Below are 27,682 nucleotides of genomic sequence, written 5' to 3' on the forward strand. Positions count from 1 at the left end.
ATCAAGGTTTTTAGTTTGATAATGTTTTAGATTGAAAATCGTGATATTACCAGGGTTTTGAGTCGGCTTGTGTTTCCAGAGAGGTATAAAAAGCGCTAGCCATATCTACCCAGTAGACACAGGAGTCCTTCTTAGCTCATCATTCAGAGATGTAAGTCATTTTATTCATTTTTTTTATCAATACTAATAAAACAGGGTAATCATTATAAAGATAAATCTCTTTTTTATGGGTTGGCACCATTCTTAACTTTTTTGTAATCAAACAAAAAGTCTCATTTGTTTATAATTTTATGAATTCATGTTATTAATGTATCTTTTTTTTATATTTCAAACAGAACAATTAGGAGATAATTTATTGTTATTTAACTTGACCCCCTCTCTAACTTGGTCTTCTTAAAACCTAGATTTTAATGTCGCAAATTGAGTGACGCGTAGGTTTTCATATTTACAAGATTTTTCAATTTATAGCACTTTTTCTGCAATTTTATTCAACGAGGTCTATGTTTGACCTCTCACATAAGCAAACTTCCGTATCAATATTCATCCTTTAGATCATCACAAAGTATAGTCTATCATAGAACAATTTCATTTTTAATATTTTCTTAATCACCAAAACTGAGTGCATTTAAGAGAAATTTGAAAGCTGTAAAATTGACTCGTTTTTTAAAAACTCTCAATATTTTCTTAGACATATGTATCAGCAACTATCTTAAGGATATTCGCTACTCTGTTTCAAAATAACAAGCTTTTTAAAAGACTGTTTTAAAATGCTAGTATATAAATAAAGGAACTAAAAAAGCAGACAAAAATGAAGGGTCCGTGTGCTTGTTTCCGAGATATAAGTCATTGAAAATTTGGCTGGAAATGATTCTCTCTAGATTTTTCATACTTTTAACATTGGCCGCTTTTTGTTTCAAAAACTATGAAAAAATAACAAGGATTTTATAAGATTTTCAAATATGGCTTTTTAAACTATATGTAATAAAATTATGAAAAGAAAAGTAGGGGTTAGCGGGCAAAATTTTGTAATGGCAATACATGGATAAAACCAGAGGATTCCGAAAATCTGGCAAAAATTCAAAAACAAGAGGAGCAAACATCCTTAACTTACGCACCAAGATGATTTGCTACACTTTTCCCCCTCCAAAACAGATGCAAGGAGATATGGAGTAAACATCATCCTTTGGTTTCTGGTGGATAGTTATCTCATTGACAATCATACCACACCTCCTTATTTCTAATCTGAACAGCTGTCACAGCAATCCAAAAAATGTATATGAAACTCAATTATAATGTTCTTAATGTACTGGGGATTGCACACGATCGTGTCTTACTGTACTGTTTGTGTTTGTGTGATCTGCCATCCTCTATGAAGCACAGCAACCGAAATTAGAGTTTATAACTGGATTTCATAGAGCGTTTATGTTGCTTGTTTATCTTCTTCCATACTTCACGGGTTAACACTTTTTTGTGTTTGTTCTTGTAGTTTTGTCATCTACTATACATTTTTTTAAATGTTAATTGCTTTTCCTGTACTCGTTTATATTATAAGTTCTTTTATTTTGATCTAAAAAAAACTTGTCTAGCCCCGCTACATGGTCGTGTGCCTGTCCCAACTGAGGAACCTCGTATTTATTTAACTTATGCCCGAGAACACAGTTATTTCGTAGTGCATTTCTTTTAGACAATAAAGTCAAATTAAAAAAATCGCACCTGCTCTATCTCAAAAAGATTTTTACAGTGTAGTGTACTACTATTGGGACAAATAATATCAAAATTATAGAAAAGTCTACCAGCTCTAACTCAAAATATTGACAATTCTATGTTAAGGGGGTCTAAAATTCAGTTTGACAGCTTCAGACATACTAGTTTTTGACCATTTTTTAACTGGACCAAATCACTACTTAACATAAAGATTCAGCAACCAAATTTTTTTAACATGTAATTTCAATCCCTTACTTAATATTTCATGCATAAAATATAAAGAACTAAATTTGGAAAGTGTATGAAGAAAATTTGCAAGTTATACCCTGTCCACACTAGGGACTATATTTGTAAGACAACGAAAATCTAAGGACGTTAACTGTGTCCTCGGACCTAATAGTCATATATTAAGTTTCTTCAGGTTTTTTTGAGAGGGGAGAGGGGTATATAGCACATTTAGATAGTTTCTATTTAATTTATTTACAAATTTTATAGATTCGAGACGATTAAGTACCCGATGATATAGTTTATAAACTAATGTCTATAGGAATCTGATGTTCAGTGGTTGTCGTTTGTTGATATGGTTCATATGTGTTTCTCGTTTCTCGTTTTTAATATAGATTAGACCGTTGGTCTTCCTGTTTGAATGGTTTTACATTAGTCATTTTTGGGGCCCTTTATAGATTGCTGTTCGGTGTGAGCCGAGGTTTCGTGTTGAAGGCCGTACCTTGACCTATAATGGTTTACTTTTACAAATTGCGACTTGGATGGAGAGTTGTTTCATTGGCACTTATACCACATCTTCTTATATCTATGTTACCTTTTATGTAGTTTTGATATATTTGGCGTTTGTTTCTTGTCTCGTTGATTTATATCCCACAACTCCTTTTATTGTGTCTTTAAATTAAATTTCCTCATTCGTTATTCATTTTAACCCATTATTTTGCAGTCACGATGGTATTTCTGCAAGCAGTGCTGGTATTCACTGTTACATCGGTTATTTGTCAACAGACCTCTGGAAATTTGTTTACTTCTAAAGATGTAATAGAACTGACTGAAAAGGAGTTGGAATCATTGTATAAATTAGAAACACTGTTAGGAGAGAAAGAAAGAATCAACAAAGAGAGGAAGAAAAAAGCTAAGAGACTGGTGTTGTTAGCAATCGAAGAAGGACTAGAGAAATCTGAAAAAACTAAAGAAAGGCAAACTTATTACAGAAACATTGGTAAATAATGGGGGGGAGGGGGGGGGGGGATTCTTGCGATAATTTTTTTCTTTCCAGACATCAAACAACTATTATATTTTCTCAGTCATACCGTATTAATTCTTGAGCTGGTGAGGTTGGTTCTTTTATTTTTAGTACTTTACTTTCTTTTAAACAGTGTGTTTTTCGAAGTTGTAATGCATGCAAGCCAACCGAATCAAGTGTCCTATTCTCACATTATCTCATGTAAGGATATCTGACAAATATCGTGATGTACTGTACTCCCTGATTGTCTACAAGTTTGTAATGTTTCTGCTGTTTTATGGGTAAATAGTCGGACAATTTCGCCCGGTATAGTTTACAGTTGGTTGATATAACCCAGCAGCTGTGTTCCTCGATAAAATGATGAAGCCTGATCATCTTTTCCCACCATAACTGACACTATGGTCGTCTTTAACTTGAGGTGTAAGATTTTTGCTCCATGCTATAAGCCGAACTGTAAGAACTTTAATGAAGGACTGCATTAAAACACGGTTTCTTTGCTTTTAATTTAATGAAGTGCGTGTAGGTATTTTATTTAATACACGATATCTTTTCGTAGTGCTAGTTATAATTTTTTTAAAGTTGACCTCTTAAGAATAAAAACTAATCGCCTAAACAATGTTTTTTTATTTTGTTTTTAAACACGCTTCAGGAGAGATAACCCCTAACTTTCAAGTCTTCTAGATATTGATTAGCTCTTGTTCTTCGAATAGGATCTAAGACTCTTTAAAAGTATGTTTGTTTTTCTTGAATTCTATCCCACAAAAACATCGAAAAAAATGTATGATATACTTTTAAAACAATAAGTATTCAAGTTTTTCAGGTGTTCTGGTAATATTTAAGAACAACAGTTTGTCTCGATAAATTAAATAGCGAGCAGCGTTGCAGATACGTTATTGTAACATGTTTTTGGTTTGGTATATTTTTTCTCTATAGTAATCTTGTTAAATGAGGTTCTACTCCATTGCTTATGATATAAAAAAAATAAAAGTAATTTAGATTGTCACATGTGCTGTTTTGATGTTGTTACTTTTTGAAACAACTTTTATATACGTTATGTTGTACCTGCAAATGTCCCATGCTGGTGGATTATGAGATTTTGGTTTTGTTCTAGCACAACCACATTTTGATTATATATAGGTATCGACAGAAGAAATCAGATAAGACGGAAAAATAACAGACTTTTCAAGATCAGCAAGATGTCCATTGAAAAACAGGAAGAGGGTTTTATCTTACTTAGTGCTAAAAAAGCTCTTGTTAAATTGTAAGTAACTTGAAGTAGAACAAAAGATTGAAAGGGAGCATTCGAATAACCAGTAAGAAAGATAAACAAGACCACGACAAAAGAGACAATTAAGACAAACAGTCATAACAAAACAACTTTACTACAAACAAAACATTACGCGACACAAACCCCACCAAAAAATAATAATTTCGGCTGCTCCGGAAGAGTTAGCAGATTTTGCTATATATGTATACCGGAAGCACACGTCGTGTTGATAATGGCACATAAAAAAATCGATTTGCAGAAAGCCATAAGACGGCTATGTGACTACGACAATTGGAACATATCCGTGGTCATCTCTGACACAGATATTTTATAACGGTTAACCAAATAAAGTTCTAAAATCAATACACATTCTTAGTATTTTTTTGTCAGTCACTAAATGCAATAGATATTTACATTGTTCTCTCGCCCTTTATTAATGTTCGAAATGTATGTTCATTTTATACAAACAATAAGTGGGATCTCAAGTTGAATATATATATTTTTTTTAAATGTAAGCCAAAATTAATTCAATGCATATCAAAGGCACAATTTATCATTCGTCACAAAAAAGTCTGTATTAGGAAAGATGAAAAAAGGAAAAGGAAAGTTATGAGTGCGATCTAAATGGTTCTGTGTTTGGTCGCAAGTAAAATTATGGAATAATGGTAATACATTTCAACAGTTTTTTTGTACTAATCCCCCTGTATAAATGTGGATTTGCATGAAATGTGATTACTTCATTTCTTTCCTTTTCTTGTATATTTTCTGACGGACTCATGGAATTAATTTTCAGAGCTGGAAAGACATTGAAAGAGCTGTCTGGTGATCCAAATTACCGAGAGGCGTGGGATGATATTTTAGCGGGTGCTTCAATTGATTCAAGGAGAAGGAAAAGGTTGTTGTTGGTGTAGTTATCTTCTTTCCCCTATCAAATAAATATAAAATGTGTTAATTTGTGCCTGTCATAAACAAAGCATAGAAAGAGAAATTAGAACGAAATTAAATAGTAAAAAATATTAGATGTTAATGATGACATATGCAATACAGTCATTTACTTTTCTTGTAAATGCAAAACTCATATATCCACTGCAAGTATCCGACTATGCCTATATATGATCATGAAAGGGTCTAATTGTGGCTATGTTCATGGGCAAATAGATAAAATAACGAAATGTAATGAAATGTGCTATTCCGCCAAATTTGTTCAATTCGTTTCGCGGTTACTATTTGTCAAATACATGTTTTGAATAATGAGCAAAGACACTTGTCTCTGAGAAATATCTTTATTTAACATATTAAAGTATATAGGTAAGGTTTTTTTCAATGAAAAGTGCCTGTGATAATGGGTCTAGGTTATGTGCTAAAACAACGAAACGTTTCAAGGAATAATGTTTAGACAATCTAGCGCAGAAATGGTAGAAATTATCTTCAAGTAATATCGAACACAGTTTACTCAATATTTATTCAAAATACTTGTATTAAATAGTGTTATTTTTACTTTATATTCATAACTAAAATTTGAATTCTTTTTCAGAAGTACAAAACGCGCAACAACCAATGAATGTCAAAAACTAAGTACTGTAAATGAATATAGAACTATAGATGGCACGTGTAACAATCTGGATAAACCTTATTGGGGTAAAGCATTCACTTCACAACCTAGATTTATAGATGAAGTGTACAGTGATGGTGGTGAGTACATATATAACAATATAAATAATACTGACTGGTATGCAGTATCATATAAGAACCATAGATTAAGTTAAATGTAGATCAGAATCTCCTTACCCTTCCGGAGCACCCAAGGTCACCCCTGTGGGGTTCGTGTTGCTCAGCTTTTCTTCGACTTATGAGTATGAATATCAATTTGGTATCTTCCGTCTCTCTTTTACACTCGGGGAGGGGAAGGGACTCTCCGTATATAAAGGTATATACAGACGTGTCGCTGGTATGGGTCACTTTTTTGGAATGTCAAATATGTCTATGGGCTGAAATTTAACGGAAATTATATAACAACGGGTAGCAAAATATATGTCAATGGGTAGCAAACTATATGTCAATGGGTCATACATGTTCATTTTCTGTGTAAGAACTGTGTACTGATCTTTATATGTAATTAATATGAATGATTCCATGTAATTAACATCGATGCCATACACAGATTGTGCGTCTAGCTGATAGCTGGGAAATATATGAATTGATTATGGTTTTCCTATGAATTATATGTACGGGAAGGGATTTTCGCTAGAATCAATATATGAATGGGGTGGTTTTTAAACCCCAGCCAGACGTATGTACCCAGATTTGTATGTTGATACCCCACGTGCTTTTAAAGCGAATTGGTAGATATCTATTACATGAAATGTCCAAACAAAGAAGTAACTATACAGTGACGTCATATTTATATACTGTACCCTGGAAAAGTGCACCTTGAAGTTCCATTAAATCAGAGGAAACTGCAGATTTTTCTGAAAATGACCTAAAACAAAATATGAAATAAGAAAGAACATAACAATTGCAATAATAATCATAAGTCAAATAAAAACCGTCAACGCCATGACTTAAAAAGATTTTGATGGATTAAACATTTTTTGTAAAATGAGCTGTCCGCTAACAGACTTGACGTACAGCTTGACGTACAGCTTGTAACACAGGATGGCAACTATACATTTATTTTTGTAGACACTAAAATGATTTAAAGCAAGAGTGAAGGCATCTTTCAGAGGCGGATTTAGGGGGGGGGGGGCAAATCACTACAGATGACTAAGCGGGGCCCCTCTTATGGTAGTCAGTGTCCCCCCTCCCCCTTATGAACATTTTTGGATCCGCCATTGTCTTTCGTGGGGATTATGGCGAAATTATATGTTTACCAAATCATTATGACATGAGATTTTCAATAATTCATGCATTATTATCACAATAATCAGAGGCGGATCCAGAGGGGGGCGTAGAGGGCGTACGCCCCCCCCCCCCTTTTGCTTGCACTTTTTTTTTTTTTTTTTTTTTTGTAAAATGATTTATCAGACTAGACTTCGCGAACTTTGCCATTTCCCGTGTATTTAAATTTTATGCGACAATTCTTTACTTATAAAGATATTTGTCGCTCGTATTTACTGTAATATATTATTGATTATGTCAGTCATGTGATTCGCTACGGTGGAGTTGACCTGTACGTCGAAAAAAACGTCACTCAGTCATTTTGAAATTCAAATTACAGTAACACATTGCTTAGGCTGAGGATGACAAGCATGACGCCTTCAAAGCGACAAAGTATTGAACAAGAACGTATTGACTTCTCTTTCACAATTCCACCGAACAGAAAGTAATACTCTATTACACTCTGATGAAAAAAAAGTTCCACAGCAATATTATTTACCTACGAAAACATGTTTACTGACCCCACACGCCCCAGCCTATTAATAACATTGCTGAATAGTGATCCCCAATCAGTAAGCTCTAGATATAGATTTAAAGTCTAAGGTACGGACCATTTGATTTGAGGGGGCAGTCAGATATTTTAGAGAAAAAATTCTGACCCTGATTTTTGCCTTAAACAAAAATTCTGGCCGTATCTGGATTGAAAACAATAATCTTGTCTACTTTTTTGCTATCAGAAAAAAATATTTTCAACAAAATTATTTAGCATTAAATGAACATGATGAATAAAAAACGGGCGAAATTTTTTTTGGGGGGATGCATGTGAATCCCATATCTGACCGGAATGTCTGTTTCGCCGAACTGATATACTGAATACTTTTTTCAAGGCCCGACTGCAACCTGCCTGCTGGGTGTGGCCTATATCATTGTCTCCATGTGTCGACCGTCATTCACAACTTCATTGTCATTTCCGACTCATTCGTAGCCTTTGGTTGATTTGGAACCCCTCACTTCCCTTGTTGGTTGAAACATTTCAACCAAACATTTGGATAAAAATTGCTTGTTTGTCTTTCTTTGTATTGTAAATTTCGTTGAATAGCCGTATATCTTGTTTTACAACAAGAAATCTGTGAGGTTATGCTAACTAACCATACAACAAACGAGAATTTTCCATGTCCATTTTTTACTGACAAATCCCACATCAAATATATTAATTAGTACACATATAGCTTTGGATCCATCCAATCATTTTATAATAGACAGTTAATGGAGAGAATACGGCACCAAAAATGTCCGTACCCTACACTTTAACTATAATATGCATTTTACACTTATTCTATGTTTTTTAGCCAAAAAAAGGTCCAAAAAATTTTTCGCCTCGCTCCGAACGGCGAACTTTATTATTACGCCCCCCCCCCCCTTTCCAAAATCCTGGATCCGCCCCTGATAATTTATCATAAGTTAAATGGTCATTTCAGTTAATTATATTATCCATCACTTTGTCATGAAATAGAAGTTGCTTCATAATATATAAGTTCCAAGTGGAAGAAATATTGTGTAACATAATTATATGTTCCTTACGGAATAAAGGATATACCATACGTGTTCCAACAGGAACTGATATTATGGCATTGTTTATAACAAAGTTTCTGTTAGATGGAACAAAAATATAGGTTGACAACTTAAATATTGTTTCATGCATGTATTTTTTAGTAGACAATGAAGTCGGTAACACATCATCTAATAATTTTCTGTTTTATCTTTGTATAGTTAATACACCCCGGATAAGTGTGGATGGAGCCTCAACCCTTACAAGTCCGAGAACAATCAGCAATAGTGTGTTCAAAATAACCAATGGGAAGAAAGTATCAAGAGCAGAGGGATTTAACAGTTTGATGAGTCTAAATTGGGGACAGTTTCTGGACCATGATATTGTCCTCACACCTACATTTGCCGGTAAATGTTTATCATATTTATTTAAATATGTATATGGTAACAAAGTTAAAAAAAATATAAACTTTGTTCAAAATTATGACGGTTGATCTGATCTTTATAATAAATATCTACATTAAACCAAACTATTTAACTTGAATTAAAACGAACCAGGACAAAGTACTGACCGTAGACTACATTGAATAAAAAGGACAGAAACGAATCTGAGAGGCTCGTAAACTCTCTTTTAAAAAAAAATACCACCAGTTCTCTTAATAGCACAGGAAACTTCATATAAAATATATAACATAAAATTGAGAATGGAAATGGGGAATGTGTCAAAGAGACAACAACCCGACCATAGAGCAGACAACAGCCGAAGGCCACCAATGGGTCTTCAATGCAGCGAGAAACTCCCGCACCCGGAGGCGTCCTTCAGCTGGCCCCTAAACAAATATGTATACTAGTTCAGTGAGTCATACTTAACTCCAAATTATATACAAGAAACTAAAATTAAAAATGATACAAGACTAACAAAGGCCAGAGGCTCCTGACTTGGGACAGGCGCAAAAATGCGGCGGGGTTAAACATGTTTTTTGAGATCTCAACCCTCCCCCTATACCTCTAGCCAATGTAGAAAAAACAAACGTACAACAGTACGCACAGTAAAACTCAGTTTAAGAGAAGTCCGAGTCCGATGTCAGAATAGGAAACAAAAGAAAATAAACAAAATGACAATAATACATAAATAACAACAGACTACTAGCAGTTACTGACATGCCAGCTCCAGACCTCAATTAAACTGATTGGAAGATTATGTCTTCATCATATGAATATCAGGCACAATCCCACCTGTTAGGGGTTTTAGTATTATACCATCATAAAATATATGAGAAGAACATAACCCGTGTCATGCCAACAACTGGTTTTAGAATAAATATGTTTAATTCCGATGCAAAGACCCTATAAGTGAATCAATATTCAAGCCAAAATATGCAATCTTTAATGACCTGACAACAGTATCGTAACTATATCCCTTCTTAATAAGTCTGTTTAAAGGTTTTGTTAGCTTATGAGGTGAATACTGACATTTTTGTGCTTTGTAAAGAATATTACCATAAAAGATTGGATGTGAAATACCCGAACGTATAAGATGTCTGCATGTTGAGTTATATTTACGAATGAGTCTTATACCGATGATAAAATTTAGTAAATGTTTTGACTAGTTTATGATATCGAAAACCCTGGTGTAATAATTTTTCAGTAATACATAAATTTCTCTCGCTAAAATCTAATACGTTGTTACATACACGAGCGAATCGTACAAGTTGAGATATATAAACACCATAAGATGGTGACAAGGGAACGTCACCATCTAAAAATGGATAATTAACGATAGGAAATGAAAAATCATCTCTTTTATCATAAATTTTTGTATCAAGCTTCCCGTTAATGATATAGATATCAAGACCGAGGAAAGGGCAGTGGTCATTGTTAGTATTAGCTTTATCTAAAGTAAGTTCAACAGGATAAATTTCTTTAGTATACATACTGAAGTCGTCATTATTGAGAGCCAATATATCATCCAAATATCTAAAAGTATTGTTAAATTTTTGTATCAGATGTTGTTTCGATGGGTCTTTGTTGATTTTAGTCATAAATTGTAACTCATAATTATACAAAAACAGGTCCGCAATAAGTGGTGCACAGTTAGTCCCCATTGGAATTCCGATAACTTGACGATATACGGAATCTCCAAAGCGAACAAAAATGTTATCAAGTAAAAATTCAAGGGCAGATATAGTATCAAAGCATGTCTAATTGACATAGCTCTTTTGTTTGTTGCTACTAAAAATGACCTAAAAGAGTTTGAACATATGTATTCGCATTCCGACTTTTTAAATGCCCATTTAATTAGGTGTGTGAATTTTTTCTTAATAAGAATATGAGGCAAAGTGGTATATAGGGTAGAAAAATCTAAACTTTGAACAGATTCAAAATCACCAATATATGCATGCAATTTATCAAGTACTTCCAACGAGTTTTTGACACTCCAAAAGTAGTTAATTCCACTATTTCATTGTATTTGGTTCTGCTTGTAAAGAAGTAGCTAATAGTTTATGTTTGTTACATATATCGTTTTCTGAAAATGAAGTCAGTTGGAAAGTTGGCGAATTCGTGATTTCCTTTTGCAGAACCTCAATGTAAAATTTACGTCAAACTATAATGATATTACTAGCAGCTTTATCAGCCGGGACAAAAACAAATTCCTTGGCTAGTTCTTTTAGTTTATGTTTGATACGAGAAATAGGATTTTTCTGTTATAATTACTTAATTAGGAGACCTGCTTTTTAAGTGTTTCTTCTTCAACTATCGGCATGAATTAAAGTATGTGAACATGTGAACATGCGTGTGAAGCTAGCATGCATAGTCGGAGTTTTTAATCTCTTTTTTTAATTCTTTGTTTGGGGAAAAAATCGAATGTTCACTACTCTATTCGGACTAATACTTCTGTCTTTCATGATTAGTAAATATAGCCTGGGATCCTGACTCACTGTTCGACAGTAGACATACTGACGCCTAGAGGAGGTTTGGCCAGGATGCCAGGCTACAGTAAATATAGCCTAGAATCCTGGCTCACTGTTCGACAGTGATTCCAAGCTACAGTAAATATAGGACACTGAGATGGATTTAAGTTGACACGATATAGTTATAAGGCCCACACTAAATCTTTTTCTTGAAATCGTCAATTTTCATACGTATTTTCAAAATATGTAAGAAGATATAAACCTTCAGGACTTACTTTTCAAGTTATGAAAAATCATAGATACAAGCTGTTGTTGGACAAAGAGTAGCAAACCGCGAGTCATAGTCACCAGACACATTATCTGTGTTGATCAATGTTGATTGGTCATTCCTTCAAAGTCGAATCAAATTGTTCTAAGAATACGCGGCATCAATCCGTTATTTTTACTAAGTTAAATCAGTACTTTTTAGAAATAAAACTAAGGAGATGTTGAATGTATGATACAATTAGACAACTATCGACAAGAGACCAAATGACGCGTATTTTAACAACTAAAAATCACCGTACAGACTTCAACAATGAGCAAAACGCATACCGTATTGTAAGCTATAAAAGGCCCTGACATGCCAAAATGTGAAACAATTAAAACGAGAAAAGACAGACAGCAACCAAACTACAAGAAATGAATAACAGGCTCCTGAGTTGAGACAGGCACATACAGAATGCGGAGAAGGTTTATACACTTCTAATTTGCAGGATGTTGAAATAATGTGTAGTTTCCGCTGATTAAACCTCAAACAATACTGTTTTCTTCTGCTTTATTCCCTAAATGAATACTTTTTCAAAAGAGTTAGGAATAACCAATGCATACTGAATCGCATATATACCTTAAATCCCTTACCAATCGAGAGGATTCAGAAAAAAAACCCAGCATAAATCTTTCCTTTCTCCTGTGGTATAGACTTGAGAGAAGAGAATCTCGATCTTTCTTCTTATAACGGATATCTAAATCGAACAGTCTATTTAATGGACAATTTATTGCGGGATCCCATATATCACAGTCAAAGAAACCCAAAAAATATCCAAATGAGGATCTAGATATTAATTGTGTAAATCTGCGCATCTGGTGCATTAAAACAGGTACAGTTTTAGAACTAATATAAACAACAACATCAAAACTATTCCTTATAATATCGTGCAAAAAAAATCCTGACAGTTGCTGAAAATATTGTTAAAGTACTGTATATGTTGACAGTGAAATAGAATCAACTTCCAAATGCAAGATTATGTTAGTTGTAATAGTTATCGGTAATGAATAATTCATAAAATAACATAGACCTTTGACTCTCTCTTTAAACAAAAGTTATAGTAGAAGCAATGGAAAAACATAGTATTCAGGTGGCATTTGTTTGATGTTTTCCTGTTATTGTTGCAGAGAAGCATGGAGAGGATATTCGGTGTTGTGAAGACAATTCTATACCAATTTCAAGGTAAACAATTTATTTGTATGAACCACTTATACTGCAAAGTTGGGCCATTAACTTTGCTTTACCCGCTATATTATTCCCGTTCTTAGATATTGTTAATATATTGATAGCCAGACGTTTAACATTATATATGAAAAGAAAAATACAAAAATAAATTCGTAAAAGATGTCTAAGATCAGGAAACGTTGTAATGTATATACAAATATTTTACAATTTTTATGGTATTTTCGTGTATTTCGGGAAATTTGAATACTGAATTAGTATCTTTGGTGTTGTTTTCAATTGTTAAAGCTATTGACGACTTTAAACATAACAGATTTAAGTGTTCTCAAATTTCTTCTTTAAGGTTTACCCACATGGAAAAGTGCCAGTAGCATCACGGGGACAAATGTCTTTGTTAGAACCATCACTTAAACAATCCACAAAGAAAATGATATATTTTCAACCACTTTATCAATTTTTTTTATCAACTAAATACGTGGAAAATGAACGTGGAAAATAATACATACAATGTAGACGTTCCCTCATGAATACTTCTGCATAGATACAGTTCGCTTGTACTTTTTTTATACTATCCCCTCTTATCTTGTATATATTGGATAAGTCTGCCTTTGTCATTGGAATCAGTAACATCTATTGGTTGTCTGGTATGCTTTATAAATAAATATATTTTATGCACATGCATTTTTTATTTATCAGAACCAGGTTGTCCATATCTTCTGCTTAATCTGAAATTGAGAAATGATATACATAAATAATGTTGCTAATATGGTAATATCGTAAAAGGTATCTAATAGTATATTTATTTATAAATGTAAACAATAATTTCTATAAGATTTTATTATCATAATAGGGATGAGTGTTTGGCTATAGAAATGTCACCAGATGAAGATCTAGATATCAGTTGTATGGAGTTTGTTAGATCAGCTCCATCACCAGACATTCAATTAAATGGTAAATGTTTGAGCATATTCTTTGGTTTGGTTGTAACTCAAGGTATACAACTCTAAAGATATAAGATTTAAACATTTTTTTCAATTTTTTCTCTCGAATATTTTGTATTTCCTTTGATATTTCTGTAATCAAAGCATTAAACAATTCTGAAAATATTTTATCGTATACATAATGTTTTCAAATATACATTTCTTCGGACGCACCAAATTTATGAGGTCTTTGTTTGCGTACCTGATGATTGTTGTTCCAGAAACACGAGTTGTAAGCTTGGAAATCGTACCATAAAAAAATAATCCACATTAAAAAAGATGAAATTTATCTTTTAAATGTTTAAATAAAAAAACCCGAAATTCTTAACAGTTTCTCGGATAAATTTGCATTTCTCATAAGTGCAAGTTGGAACCAAATTTTTTAAAGGTAGAATCTTCAAACTAGGCAATAATATACATCTTGGGATAGGTAAAACAAAACAATTTTTTATGTATACTGCTCGCCTTGTTCGGCAATACCAGTGTAAAAATCCGGTAGAAATTTATTATCTTCCTTAGGATTTTTAAAACTCCCATAGGATAAAGGCATAATCCCATAGGGTATTAAAATCATATCGGACTTATAACTTATAATTTGACTAAAATAATAAGAATTTTTATAATAATTATTCATTCACTTGACGTATCAGCGGTAAAAATCTGTTATTTTTTTATTAATTAAGCGGGAAACCAAGTAACGAATGCCATAACATCCTTCATTGATGGGAGTATGGTCTATGGAAGCTCAGAAGATGAAGAAAGACAACTTAGAGGTTCAGGTGGTAAGTTCTATACATAACTGCACAATTTCAAGTATAATGGATGGTCTATGTTAAAATTTATAGCTTTCTGGTGCAACTTCAATGTGCGTAGAAGAAGTGATTTAAATGGTGTTGAAAGGAAAAGGATCTTTTAGCACAAGAGACAAGAACTCTAAATTGCATTAAAACACTACATGTATCTGGCCTACACTGCTAATCTCTGATTACTTTTAGTATTTTCTCCATTTTTCTGTGAAATATAGGACTGCATTTTAAAATAACTAATGAAACATTTTAAGATAAAGGCTATCCGTTAGAGTATTGTTGCATCCATATTTCGTATAACTAGTATAATGGATTAAATGTCTCAATAGACTATTTTCATATTACCGACTTTTGACTCCGGATTATATAATTTGTCGACTGGTTACCTTGGACATCATGGTACTCGGTCAAGTAAGAGCAACCAAAATAAGTAAAATCAAACATATAATCTGTGTAATTTGAGGGGAAAGTTTACTGTTTTCCGATGATTTTGTAGTAAATAGAAAATGTTAAGCAGGTAATTTTCCCCCAAAATTGTACCGATTGAACGCTTGGATTTACTTCTTTAGCTTGCTCTTACCTGACTTGATACCATGATGTCCAAGGTAACCAGTCGACAAATTATATAATCCGGAGTCAAAAGTCGGTAATATGAAAATAGTCTCTTCCTCAGAGTATTTTTATTTCGAGCGTCTTTTTATCATGTGTTTTGAAGGTTTTGAATACATTCTGTTCTAATACAGCCAATAAGATTTAATCTCATTAAATATTAGAATATGTTTTTGTAGGAAAAATGAAGGTAAAATCTGTGTCAGGTGGAGATCTGTTACCAGAGGACACGTCTGGGGAAGCTTTCTGTACCCTTACCGGAAGTGATCCCGTAGATGACTATTGTCAAAATGCTGGTATTGGTATTAAATATCATGGAAAATATTTCATAAAACTGTCCGGTCTTCGTTTTATTTTATTTGACATGTTGAAATGTCTACCACCATCAAAGTATACATGCATTTAACGTTTACATGTACACATACCATTGATGTCATGGCTACGAGAGTTTTGTTTACTGTTTCTTTTAGATATTGTGTTGCTGCTTTATTTCTCGAACCACGAACGCTTCTTTGAAAATCTCTAATAACTAGCCTGGTATATATGTTAAAACACTTTTACCAGTATATCCCCTTATTAATAATTTATCAATATGGTCACTGACTAGAAAGTGCCCACGGGCATAAAATGAATGCAAAATTGTTATTTGCGGACAGAATATGTCCATAAAATCGTTTTTCTGCATTTAAAAATTCCTTGCACTTGTCAGTGACCATGTCAACACTGATCAAAGAGCGTGAACACGTCATATGAACAACTGTTTACATACATGTATGCCTAAAAAGAAAATATGTCTCTACAACAATTATACAATAAGTGTCTATACAACTGTTACCCTGTATCATCATCAATCATATAATTGTATTGGTACGTCAACGGAACAGTAGATAGAGAGAACTTCAAAAGACTTCTGGAGGTCACTAGACAACACTAGTAACGTATCTATACAATATGTTTTCACAACAATTTCACAATAAGTGTCTATACAACTGTTACCCTGTATCATATACAACTGTTACCCTGTATCATTATACAACTGTTATCCTGTATCATTATACAACTGTTACCATGTATCATCATCTGTCATTTAATTGTTTTGGTATAGGTGATATAAGAGTGAACGTTCAGCCTGGATTGGGACATCTTCATTTGCTTTTTGTTAGAGAACATAACCGCATCGTTGATGAGCTGAAAAATGTCCAACCCTCTTGGACAGAGGATCAGCTATACAACGAGGCCAGAAAGATTGTTGGTGCTATAATACAACATATAACCTATAATGAATATTTTGCAAGTAAGTTAAAAAACAGAATGATTAATCGAAAATAACACTTTATAATTTCCGTTCGTCCGAAATTGCTTTTCCGGATTTACCAACCTGAAGATTTGAAAGTCAAAATTGTATAAAAATGTAGAAGCATTCAATCTCATACTGACGATATTTATATAATTTAACAACTCATTATTAAAACAAAACGTAAAAAGCCTTTATTTTATACAAAGTGTAAAGGAGGAGAGAAAAGCGAATAAAATGTTTGTTCTTGATACAGAAAACATGTTTCTAAAATATGAGATTTAAGAAATACACATTATTTGGTAAAACAAAGAGGGTGGTTAAGTTTCAATTGAATCATTTAATAATAACGTGACAATAGGCGATATATATTAAATTCATTGGCTTAGGGAGCTACCAATTGATTTGTAGGGGTGGAGTTATTTAATTAAAATCAATAGAGACGAGTCCCGTTAGTATAGAAAGTCCCTGGGAAAACACATTCATTTTTTACATATTTTTTGCATGTTGTATCATCATTACCAGAGACATATAATACAATTGTATTATATGTCTCTGTCATTACTAATAAAGACCTGTTTTCAGATCTGTTTGGTGACGAAATTATCGATAAGTATGGTCTACGTCTATTATCTGAAGGATACTCAGAAGACTACAACAAGGATATACATCCTGGAACAAGAGTTGGGGTGGCAACAGCGGCGCTACGCTTTGGTCATACACAGGTTAAAGGGTCACTTCATTGAAAATACACACTAACTTTTTTATTTGTTCTGAAAAAACTGCATCTTAAGCAATATGTGGAAATTTTACAAAAGATTGTAAAGGCAAGAGAAGATAAACGATCGATTTCTAAATTGTTTTTATTGAATAGACACAAAATTTTTCAAACATTCACTAAAACAATTAATTCATATAGTTATTTTAGTTTTGATGTTTTGATGACCAAATTTGCAAATTATTATAAGGATATCTAACACGTTGGCTAAATAATATTTCTACAGTTAAATTGTGACTATTTTTCCTTTGAAAAAAAAACCTAAAATTGAAAAACATCTACACATATAAAAATCTACGACGCCTATCTAAAAAGTAAAAAAAAAACAAAAATACCGAACTCCAAGGAAAATTCGAATGGAAAGTTTCTTATCAAATGGCAAAATCAAAAGTTCAAACTCATCAAACGAATGGAAAACAACTGTCACATTACTGACTTGGTACAGACATTTCCTTATGTAGAAAACATAAGCCTGGTTTTACAGCTTGCTAAACCTCTCACTTGTATGACAGTCGCATAGAATTTCATCATATTGACAAAAAATTGAATGTGTGAGCAAAATAAACAGACAAAATAGGTAAAAAATGTCAAAATTGGGGTACAGCTGTCAACATTATGTTATGATCTTAATCACTATAAAAGACTACACAGGTTTTGGCACAAAAACCGAGATTGCTTACTCCGCTTAACTTATATTAACTAGAAAATTTATTCAAACGTTCAGCTGTAATAAATGTCAACCCTTCATAATTGACTGATCTAGTTTATATAGTGTATTCGTATACTGTTTAAGCATGTTAATCATGTTTTGCAATAAACAAAAATGGCTTTAACTGCGTATTGGATTGTCTGGTTGTGCCAACAAGTCCAAACAATAAAGTAGAATAGAAGTCCATTTTTATCATCTAGATTACTATAGTTTATAATTTATATTCATATATATTTTAAATTGGCACAAATTAATTGTTTTATGTCAAGCTCAATTCATAAATGCAATCAGGAAGATTTTTTTCCACAAACGTTTCATTGGAGCAAATTAATTCTGGCGCAAAGAAACAATAAATTGCCACAAACATAGAACTCGCTAACAGGTTCCATTTACGTTTTGACCGGTTATTCCCCGTGTTATGTATTATGAAATATTATATTAATGGCTTACTTATAAATATTTTACTTTCTTGATGATCCCTATATCGTTTATTGTTAGATTCCACATGAAATGGCATACTTGTCAAATGACTACAATACCACGTCATCTGATACAGAGATGCAGTCTACCCTCAAAAATCCACACTTATTGGTAAACAAAGCAGGATCTAAGATATTAGATTTGGTTAGATATATGACAACCACTCCGACAAGAGCTGCAGACAGGTAAATCATCTGATATTACCTCACGAATTTGTCTTACCGATTATCTTAACATGTGGAATTAAGACTAGTGGCCTATTAAAGTGATAAAGTCTTCAATGTTTAAGTAAAATTGAGAATGGAAACGGGAATGTGTCATTGAGACAACAACCCGACTAATCAACAGAAAACAGCCGAAGGCCACCAACACAGCGAGTAAAATTCCGCACCCAGAGGCGGGCTTCAGCTGGCCCCTAAACAAAATGTATACGAGTTCAGCGAAAATGGACGTCACACTAAACTCCGAAACATATAAATGAACCAAAATTAAAAAAACATACAAGACTAACAAAGGCCAGAGGTTCTTGACTCAGGACAGGCGCAAAACGTGCGGCGGGGTTAAACATGTTTTGTGAGATCTCAACCTTCCCCCTATACCTCTAGCCAGAGTAGAATAAACAAACACACAGCAATACGCACAGTGAAACTCAGTTTAAAAGAAGTCCGCATCCAATGTTAGAAACTCAGTTTAAAAGAAGTCCGCATCCGATGTTATAAAAGGTAACAGAAGGAACTAAGCAAAATGACAATGATAAACTAAATTAACAAAGGACTATTAGCAGTTACTGACATGCAAGCTCCAGACCTCAATTAAACTGATTGAAAGATTATGTCTTCATCAAAAACCTACTTCCAATGTTCTATACAAATACAAATGCCAACAATAACAATTTGTTAGCTTTTAATGTGTTTTCTGCATTTATTTTCATTCGTTTATCAGGAATTTTGAAGCGAGCGAATTAAATTTACATGTATCAATATAGGCGTGCCTTTACCTATTGTTTTCCAATGCAATGGGTCGAGACACAGAAGCTGTTGATACATTAAGATCAAATAAAATGTGTTATTTCATCAATAAGGAACAATTAATTAAAAAACTATAAGAGCTGTTTGATATAGAAATAATAAGATGTGATATGATTGCCAATGAGACAACTATCAACTAGAAGTCAAATAACATGGATGTATAGACAATAACTGTTTGGTGTCTTTAAATATCAGCTGTATTTGTATGGATAGATTTCTAGAAATTACGACACATTGTCATGATTTATAACAAACCTTTCTAAAATTGTCCGTTTGTAAATTTTGAAATTATAAAGAAACTAAGGTTTCAACTTCCTCAGGCAAAGTTGACCTTAGATGGATTTGGTTATTATTTTAGGTCCTTTTTTATTATATAGCTCTTTCGAACTGTTTCGGTTCTAATACATCCTTGGCTTTTAAATATTCGGCTTTGGGCGTTCCTGAGGAAGGTAAATCCAGAAAAGCGCTTCAGACGCATGAAATTTATAAAGTGATGTTTTTATTTCTTACTCATTGAGGGATCTATAAACTCCAAGGGTCTACTTGAGTGTCGATATATGGTCTTCTTAAACTTGCGGTAGTAAAATTCATGTTTAAGGGGGACGTTCGTTTTACTGTGCAGGATGTATAAATACACAGGCACGTCTGGTCGAAATTGGGAAAAAATCCGTTTGTCTCGAAGGGAGTTTGCCACGCTTTAATACAAACCTTTCAAAAACTCTTTGAGGGCTCCGTAAGTGACTATTGGAAGTCAAAACGTATATCACTATCCAACATATCCTCATTTTCCATGGCAGTCGAAATCCTTTTCCTCAGCCCGGTCGACACACTTTTCAGTGAACATAAAGGTATTACATCCTCATTCTTTGGTCTCTTAGTGGATGGTTGTATAATTGGCAATCATTATACATTTTTGTACACCATCTCCTTAATTTTTATAAAGAGAGATTTTATACAGAAAAGTACCTTCTCTTCAGTAAGACATTTTTTTTAAACCATACAAGGTGGATTAATTTTCGAATACATGAAAATGCAGAACGATCGAGTTTTGTCTTGTACAGATGTCAACCGATCAAACCTTTTACTCACCCTTGTTTTTTTTTCATATATATAGGCAATACATATGAAAGGAGTGTAGTACTCTCTTTGTACATGAAAATATGTTTTTTGATATTCATAGCGAGTACTGAATCAACACGTATGAAAACAGTACCATAATAACACTATCATGTATACTACACAAATGCTCTGTGGTATGGGTTTTGCTCTTGTTGAAGACCGTAAGGTGGCATATAGTTAAAAACTTCTACCTCATTTTGCCTCCCAGTGGTGGAGAATTGGCAATCATACCACACCTTCTTATTTTAAATTCAAAGTCAATGTTAATTTTTCAGAGAATTCGAGGGTGCAATTAGAAATCATTTATTTAATGGGCTGTTAGATTTGACAAGTTTAAACATACAACGAGGACGTGATCATGGATTACCATCCTATACAGCATGGCGGGAGTATTGTGATCTTTCTGTTCCTGTGTCGGATGGAGATTGGGGCTCACTGACAGATTTACTGAACAAAGGGAAATTGCGTCAGCTATACAAGTAAGTATATGGAATAAAAAAAGGGAAAGAAATATGATGACAATTGAAAAAATAATGAATTGCTGATTATTTGACAGTTGCATTTGAATGAAAACGTTGTTATTGTATTTGACAAACTAGTATTATGGCACCATTCTATTATCTAATACCTTAAACAATCAATAATGGATCTGTCTGCTAATGGGAAAGAAGTAATTATATATGAGCTATGAAGACACACTGCATTTTGACCGGCTACTCGAATAATCACTGTATGACTGGTTAATCGATTAAACGATAGGTATGCGAGTATGGGCGTAGTTTGCAGAATAAAGAGTAAAAAAATTAAAAAATAGAGAAAAATAGGATGAAATTATTTAGAATAGGGAACAAAAAGAGAGGCGAAAGATACCAAAGGGACATTCAAACGCATAAGTTGAAAATAAACTGACAATGCCATGGCTAACAAAGAAAAAGACCAACAGACAAGCAACAGTACACAAAACACAACACAGAAAACAAAGACTGAGCAACACGAACCCCACCAAAATCTGGGGGGTGATCCCAAGTGCTCATGAAGGGTAAGCAGATCCTGCTCCGCCTGTGGCACCCGTTGTGTTGCTCGTTTAAGTACAAGGAAATAACGATAGGAATTACAAGCCCTTGAATATCGTATCAACTGGGAGATATATACTCCGTAAACAGGCGCGGAACAATAGGCAAATGAATAAAGAATATAGGAAAATGATCTAAAATGTAACAGAAAAAAGGAACAAAGGCCACACTTCAGACTCTCAGTTATCACGTATTGGAAGGAAAATATGAAAAATGTAACATAAAAAGACGATAGTTCAATGAAAAATGGCATATATACTTAATGCGTCATTTTCATGAATTCAGTTTTCCAACATGATAGGATTATTTGGTAATGGTCGTTGAAAAAAAGGGTGGTCCTCATGAGTCATTTTTTTTTTATAAATTCAATCCTGAAAGCCTTGAAGTTATTTGTAAATATATATAAAAATTTTAGTAGATTTTTTTTAAATTATAGAAACATAGCAACAAGAATCATAATTGTAAAACTTATTGTTATGTCTTCAAAAAAAACTACAAAAAATTATAAAAAAAATTTAAATTATTTTTATTTTTTCCTATAATTTTTCGTTGTTTAACCAATTAATTGTTAACATTACTAATTAATTCATTGTTTTTTTAATCAAATTTGAATATTTTTTCATGGTGCACTTAACAAACAAAAAACTTCCTTTTCGATGACAATATGACTTTTACTGAATTTTAGGAGTGTTCATGATATCGACCTCTATGTTGGAGGCATATTAGAAAGACGAATGAAAACTGGAAGAGGAGACCAATCTTACCTTGGTCCAACTTTTGCCTGTATTTTGGGGAAACAGTTTCAGAATCTGAAGCTTGGCGATAGATTTTGGTACGAGCGACCGTATCCAGAGGGATTTAGGGAAGGTTTGTATTGAAGTATGTTCAAATTATCTTTACATCTTACTAGTGGCAATTTTACTAAAACAGATCTACCTTTCCATAGTGTACTGGCATGTCGCATAAAGATCTTGGTAAACCTATTTAAGTGGCTATGTACAAGAGCATCTTAATTTACTCAATTAAATCACCGTGGACAGGTTTTTAAAAGAAATGCTTACCCATCCGGGACTTCTGATACTGAATTGAGTTTTAATGACGTCCTTGTTGTTAAGAGCTTAGTTTTCTGTCTGGTTGATTTACTCTATTGTTTTATGTAGGATATTGCATATATCTTTGGAAAACTCACAAACAATAATCGACTATTACACATTTGAATGTGACAGTCCATGCTATGAATTAATCTTAATTTATCTTAACTGGTAACATGAAAGTCACCTGTTTCCGGAATTAACCAGAACCATATCAATGAACAAAAGTAAATTAAAATGTGTTCCTAAGATTCATTTCGTCCGAATCATGACATGTATGAACTCACTTTACCTAATGATATAATTTTAACTTGTACAAATATGGTGAAAAAGGAAATGGTCTAAATTATTATCTACTATATCTTTAATCGATATGATTTACAAAATGCGCGATTGAAGTGTAAAATCGAGTTCAAAAGAATAGACAACCTCATGTTGTTTAATCAATATCGTTTTACTCCTTTTTTGAACGAAACCATTTACTTTTAATAGTGATTCTTTGTAGATCAACTTCAAGAGATAAGAAAAGTAACGTTGGCGACTGTCCTTTGTGCAAACACAGACGGACTGACAGAACTACAAACACTCGCGCTTAAAAGACCAGGCAGAAGGTAAGAACATTCTTTTAATAGAAGAGAGACGAAAGAAACCACAGGGGTAACGAAAATCATAAGTAAAAAACGAACTGACTATGCCATGGTCAAAACGAAAAACGACCAAAACACAAACAACAGTATACAAAACACAACTTAGAAAACTAAAGATTGAACAACAGGAATCCCAGCAAAAAAACCGGGAGTGAGCTTAGGTGCTCCGGTTCCGGAAGGGTAAGCAATAAGAAATTATATTCCTTTTAAACTATATTCTTATATCCGATAGTTTCTTAGTGTGAGCATGTATGAATACAAAAAGAATGTAGATGATACGCTAATAACACAGCAACTCGACAACATAGACAAACCATTAATAAAAAAAGACCTTGTAAAGGTCAACATACGCTCTTCGACAACAGACAACTTCCTAAAATACAGTTTTCAAAAGTACAAATCGTCCATGTCTGATAAACTGTTAAAATTCTAACAGAGTCTATCAACGATCTGCTTAGCAGCAAAAATGTATCTTATATTTATAGATCAAGTCAAGGCCTAAGGTGGAGGTTTCTAGAGGGACTATAATTATATTTATCAAAACGTTATAATTAGAATGTCAATTTGATTAAGATGTGTCGCGTGCTTTTTTGAATTGATGCTTAGTATTGCATTATATTATTTTAGGAGAAACTGTAATGACGAAAGATTTATTCCTAAGATTGATTTTAATAAATGGATATAAATTAAGGTGAGACTAAAGGTAAGATTAAATGCTTGACAAAAGCTTAATTCATCGAGAGACGAAAAACAGAATTGAGATCGTTATTAATAGACCCTTGAACATAAGAAAATTACATAATTGTATGTATTAAAAGTTATTAAACTTTTAAAGAATCTTAAATCCAGAGCGCCTGAATGCTCCTGATTCTGTCTAAATGTAAAGTAATGTGAGGGAAGTTATAACTAGTGACTCTACATTGTCAACGATTATTAGCATTAGACATTGCTAGCTTAAGTTTTAAGTACATGTAATAGTATGTCCTGGCTTGAAAAAAAGTTCTCTTGATTTACTCTATTTAACTACGCGGGGGATTGACCACACACGAATAAGTAAAACCAAACACTTTGTCTAAATTGATCGAGGCTGTGACATTTAAAAATTAAAAGACAAAATTGAAAAAAAAACAAAATACGTACGTAAAACACGTGCTTTTCAGTATGCACGACAATGCCGATGCAGAATGTTTTGATATGAAACTTGTCTCTTTTAAATTCCTCACTACTTACAGGCAAACGAAACATTTGATATCTCATCTATACCGCTACATCACTTACTACGGAGGAAAATTTAGAAATTGATAATCTTTTATTTTTTCCTTTGGTATCAGTTTTAAAACTTAAATTGCACAAAACTGTGTATACAAGCGATATTCAGCTAACATTGCGATGATTCACTAAGTCCGTAGCTAGTTTATAAGAATATCAAGTTAGATATATCGTTCTATATAGACGATAGTCTTAATTCACGCAAAATATCATCATTACAGATAATTAATTCTTTGTAATGTCTACTAAAAATTTATTCTTAATCGCGACTCTTGTCAGATGTGATATTCCTTTCAGTGGACTATATGACTATATATTATTTCGGTCCGTTATCATTTTCATATATTATTATTTTTGATTTTTCGCCATCAAACTTTAATACAGTCGGAAGTAAACATAATAAAACATGAAAATGTCGCTAGACAAGGAACCACACATATTATAGGTGTCATAAAGAGTGAGAATTTCATATCGCTTAGTATCAACGCTATATCATTGAAATTAAATAACGGTTCATAGTCTGGCGACATTATCAAGGTTTCAGTATGTCAGATAACTGGAATAGCATCTGTATCAAGAATTCATTATGTCAGATAACTGGAATAGCGACTGTATCAAGAATTCATTATGTCAGATAACCGAAATAGCGACTGTTTCAAGGTTTCATTATGTCAGATAACTGAAATAGCGACTGTATCAAGGTTTCATTATGTCAGATAACTGGAATAGCGACTGTATCAATGTTTCATTATGTCAGATAACTGGAATAGCGACTGTGTCAAGGTTTCATAATGCTTGATAAATATACTAGCGGCATTATCAGTTCCGTGCAATACGTATCAGGCAGATGGGACCGGTGGTGCAAATCAGAGTTGCGGAGTTGGACCACACATTTTTTATCAACTTCAGGCATAGGGTCTCCACTTTTTTCACCTTGGGTGACCATAGGACATGAAGATTTATTCAAACTATTGCTATCAAACAAACAAAAAATTATTAACTAAATATCCGAACAAGAAACATTTGTACAATCAATAAAATAGTTTATAGTACAAATGTATAACAAAACACAATGTAAACTTATATGTATTTATTATATCTAAAAGTATAGTTTGTTTGTTAAAATATATTAAATTAAAAATATATGTTGGTAAACTTTTGTTTTCTCAGTATACATGTGCTTTATAATAGGAAACACACTTAAATGATATTTTATACTATAATAATTTGCTAATCTTATTAATGTTCATGTATGACATATCGGCTCTTTTAGTTTTTGGCTTAATTCATCATTTTTAATATATTATCATGGAAATACATGATATTTTCATATTCATATGAATTAACTCATTTTTAACAATTTACAGACAAAAAAAACATGGACATTAAAAAGCAAGTAATTATTAAATGAACAAATTGAAGAAACCTCTTTCAAGGTAAAAAGGCAAAGTTGAACAGCATATACATATCTTTTATCAGAAGTAATTTTCATACCCTATTAAACTTTCCACTTTAATATTTCAAAAATGTAAGAACCGTTCTTGCATGTTTTTTTACATTATAGGTTCACAATTAACAAATGAAATCAAATATTCATGACAACAAATTTCAACAAAAAGAGGCAAATATAATTGGAGCACTTACAAAATTCAAATTCTTCTAATCTTCAAATTTAGCATGTATAAAAGAGTATAGTTCCTGTAAAGGGACCTAATACATGTTTTCTTCAATTTGTAGTTTTGCAAGTTTAACATCACATCTACAATAGAAATACTTTTTATTTTTTTGAAGGTCTACATTAGAATAAATATATTAGGATCAAAATTTGTATTTGAAACTTTTCTTTTTATAGAAGACTTCAATAAGTCATAAAAGTCATTTGACAAAATTAAAGCAGATTCTAGATTTTGTTTTTCTTACGGTTTGAAGCCCAAATAATGCCAATGCTAAATATAAGGTAAACGTCTAAGAAAGCTTTTCTCCCCATTTTTTAACATCAAATATCTCGAAAAGGAGTTCCATATCCTATCAATATTTTTAGCTTATATGTGCTGTTCTGATTTATAGTATCAATTTTAAATTTCACTTTTACAATCTTAAATGTCTTTTTTGTTGTATTATTGATCATGTACATACTTGAACAACAATATTAAAAAACAGTTTTCATCTATTACTTCATCACTAATGACATCCTATCACTTAGTGCCAGATTAATTCAGATAAAGTTAAAATGACATATACCTTTTTTCTGCATGCAAGTCATAGGACATTGAGTTTTTACATCACTTTTTTTTGTCATCACCAGAATTTGCACAGGTCCAACCTGCCTGATAAATATAACACGGTCCCTAACGACAATGACAAAGTTTTATAATATTTACTAGCGACATTATTGAAGAATATAAAATAATGTAAGTTTCATTTTTTTTACTAGCGACATTTTCGAAGTTCATTATGTTTACTAGCGACATTATGGAAGTTTCATTTATGTTTATTAGCCTAATTATCGAAGTTTCGTCATGTTTGATGGCAAATTATTATTAGCAAACACTATTTTTTGGTATTCATGAGTTATCTTCTTATTTTATTATTTTTAGATTAAAACTGAACAACGACAGGTCTGCCAAACACAAATTCTGAAATAAGATGTTTCTGTGATCCTTGTAGTTTCTTCTTTAGGAAAAAAATCCAAATATCTTTTTTGATGATGCATGCTTAATTTATTCCAGCATTAATAAATTTTCCGCATTTTT

The 27,682-nt window shown here is 32.7% G+C and overlaps 1 protein-coding gene across 3 annotated transcripts; it reads left to right on the plus strand.

The window, feature by feature from the left end:
• On the plus strand, positions 1-27,682 carry LOC127729615 (peroxidasin homolog). Of its 3 annotated transcripts, none has more exons than XM_052237462.1 (18): positions 1-151; positions 2,654-2,929; positions 4,091-4,214; positions 5,014-5,115; positions 5,755-5,912; positions 8,868-9,053; positions 12,992-13,046; positions 13,897-13,997; positions 14,710-14,808; positions 15,621-15,737; positions 16,547-16,735; positions 17,321-17,460; positions 18,721-18,887; positions 21,125-21,328; positions 22,608-22,789; positions 23,519-23,624; positions 24,288-24,363; positions 27,527-27,682. In XM_052237462.1, the coding sequence occupies exons 2-17, from the start codon at positions 2,659-2,661 to the stop codon at positions 24,343-24,345; spliced, it is 2,259 nt and encodes a 752-aa protein (XP_052093422.1). In that variant the 5' UTR covers positions 1-151; positions 2,654-2,658; the 3' UTR covers positions 24,346-24,363; positions 27,527-27,682. The 3 variants fall into 3 exon arrangements, with proteins under 3 accessions (XP_052093422.1, XP_052093421.1, XP_052093424.1); XM_052237461.1 differs by having other exon boundaries at positions 24,288-24,351; XM_052237464.1 differs by having other exon boundaries at positions 5,758-5,912; positions 24,288-24,351.

This window comes from Mytilus californianus, unplaced genomic scaffold (assembly GCF_021869535.1).
Source record: "Mytilus californianus isolate M0D057914Y unplaced genomic scaffold, xbMytCali1.0.p SCAF_2, whole genome shotgun sequence".
Taxonomy (NCBI): Eukaryota; Metazoa; Mollusca; class Bivalvia; order Mytilida; family Mytilidae; genus Mytilus; species Mytilus californianus.

Coding starts and splice junctions, on each gene's coding strand:
- LOC127729615 (XM_052237462.1), top strand. CDS start 2,659: ATGGTATTTCTGCAAGCAGTGCTGGTATTCACTGTTACATCGGTTATT. Junction 13,998..14,709: donor ACCAGACATTCAATTAAATG/GTAAATGTTTGA, acceptor TTATTAATTAAG/CGGGAAACCAAGTAACGAAT. Junction 16,736..17,320: donor CTATAATGAATATTTTGCAA/GTAAGTTAAAAA, acceptor ACCTGTTTTCAG/ATCTGTTTGGTGACGAAATT.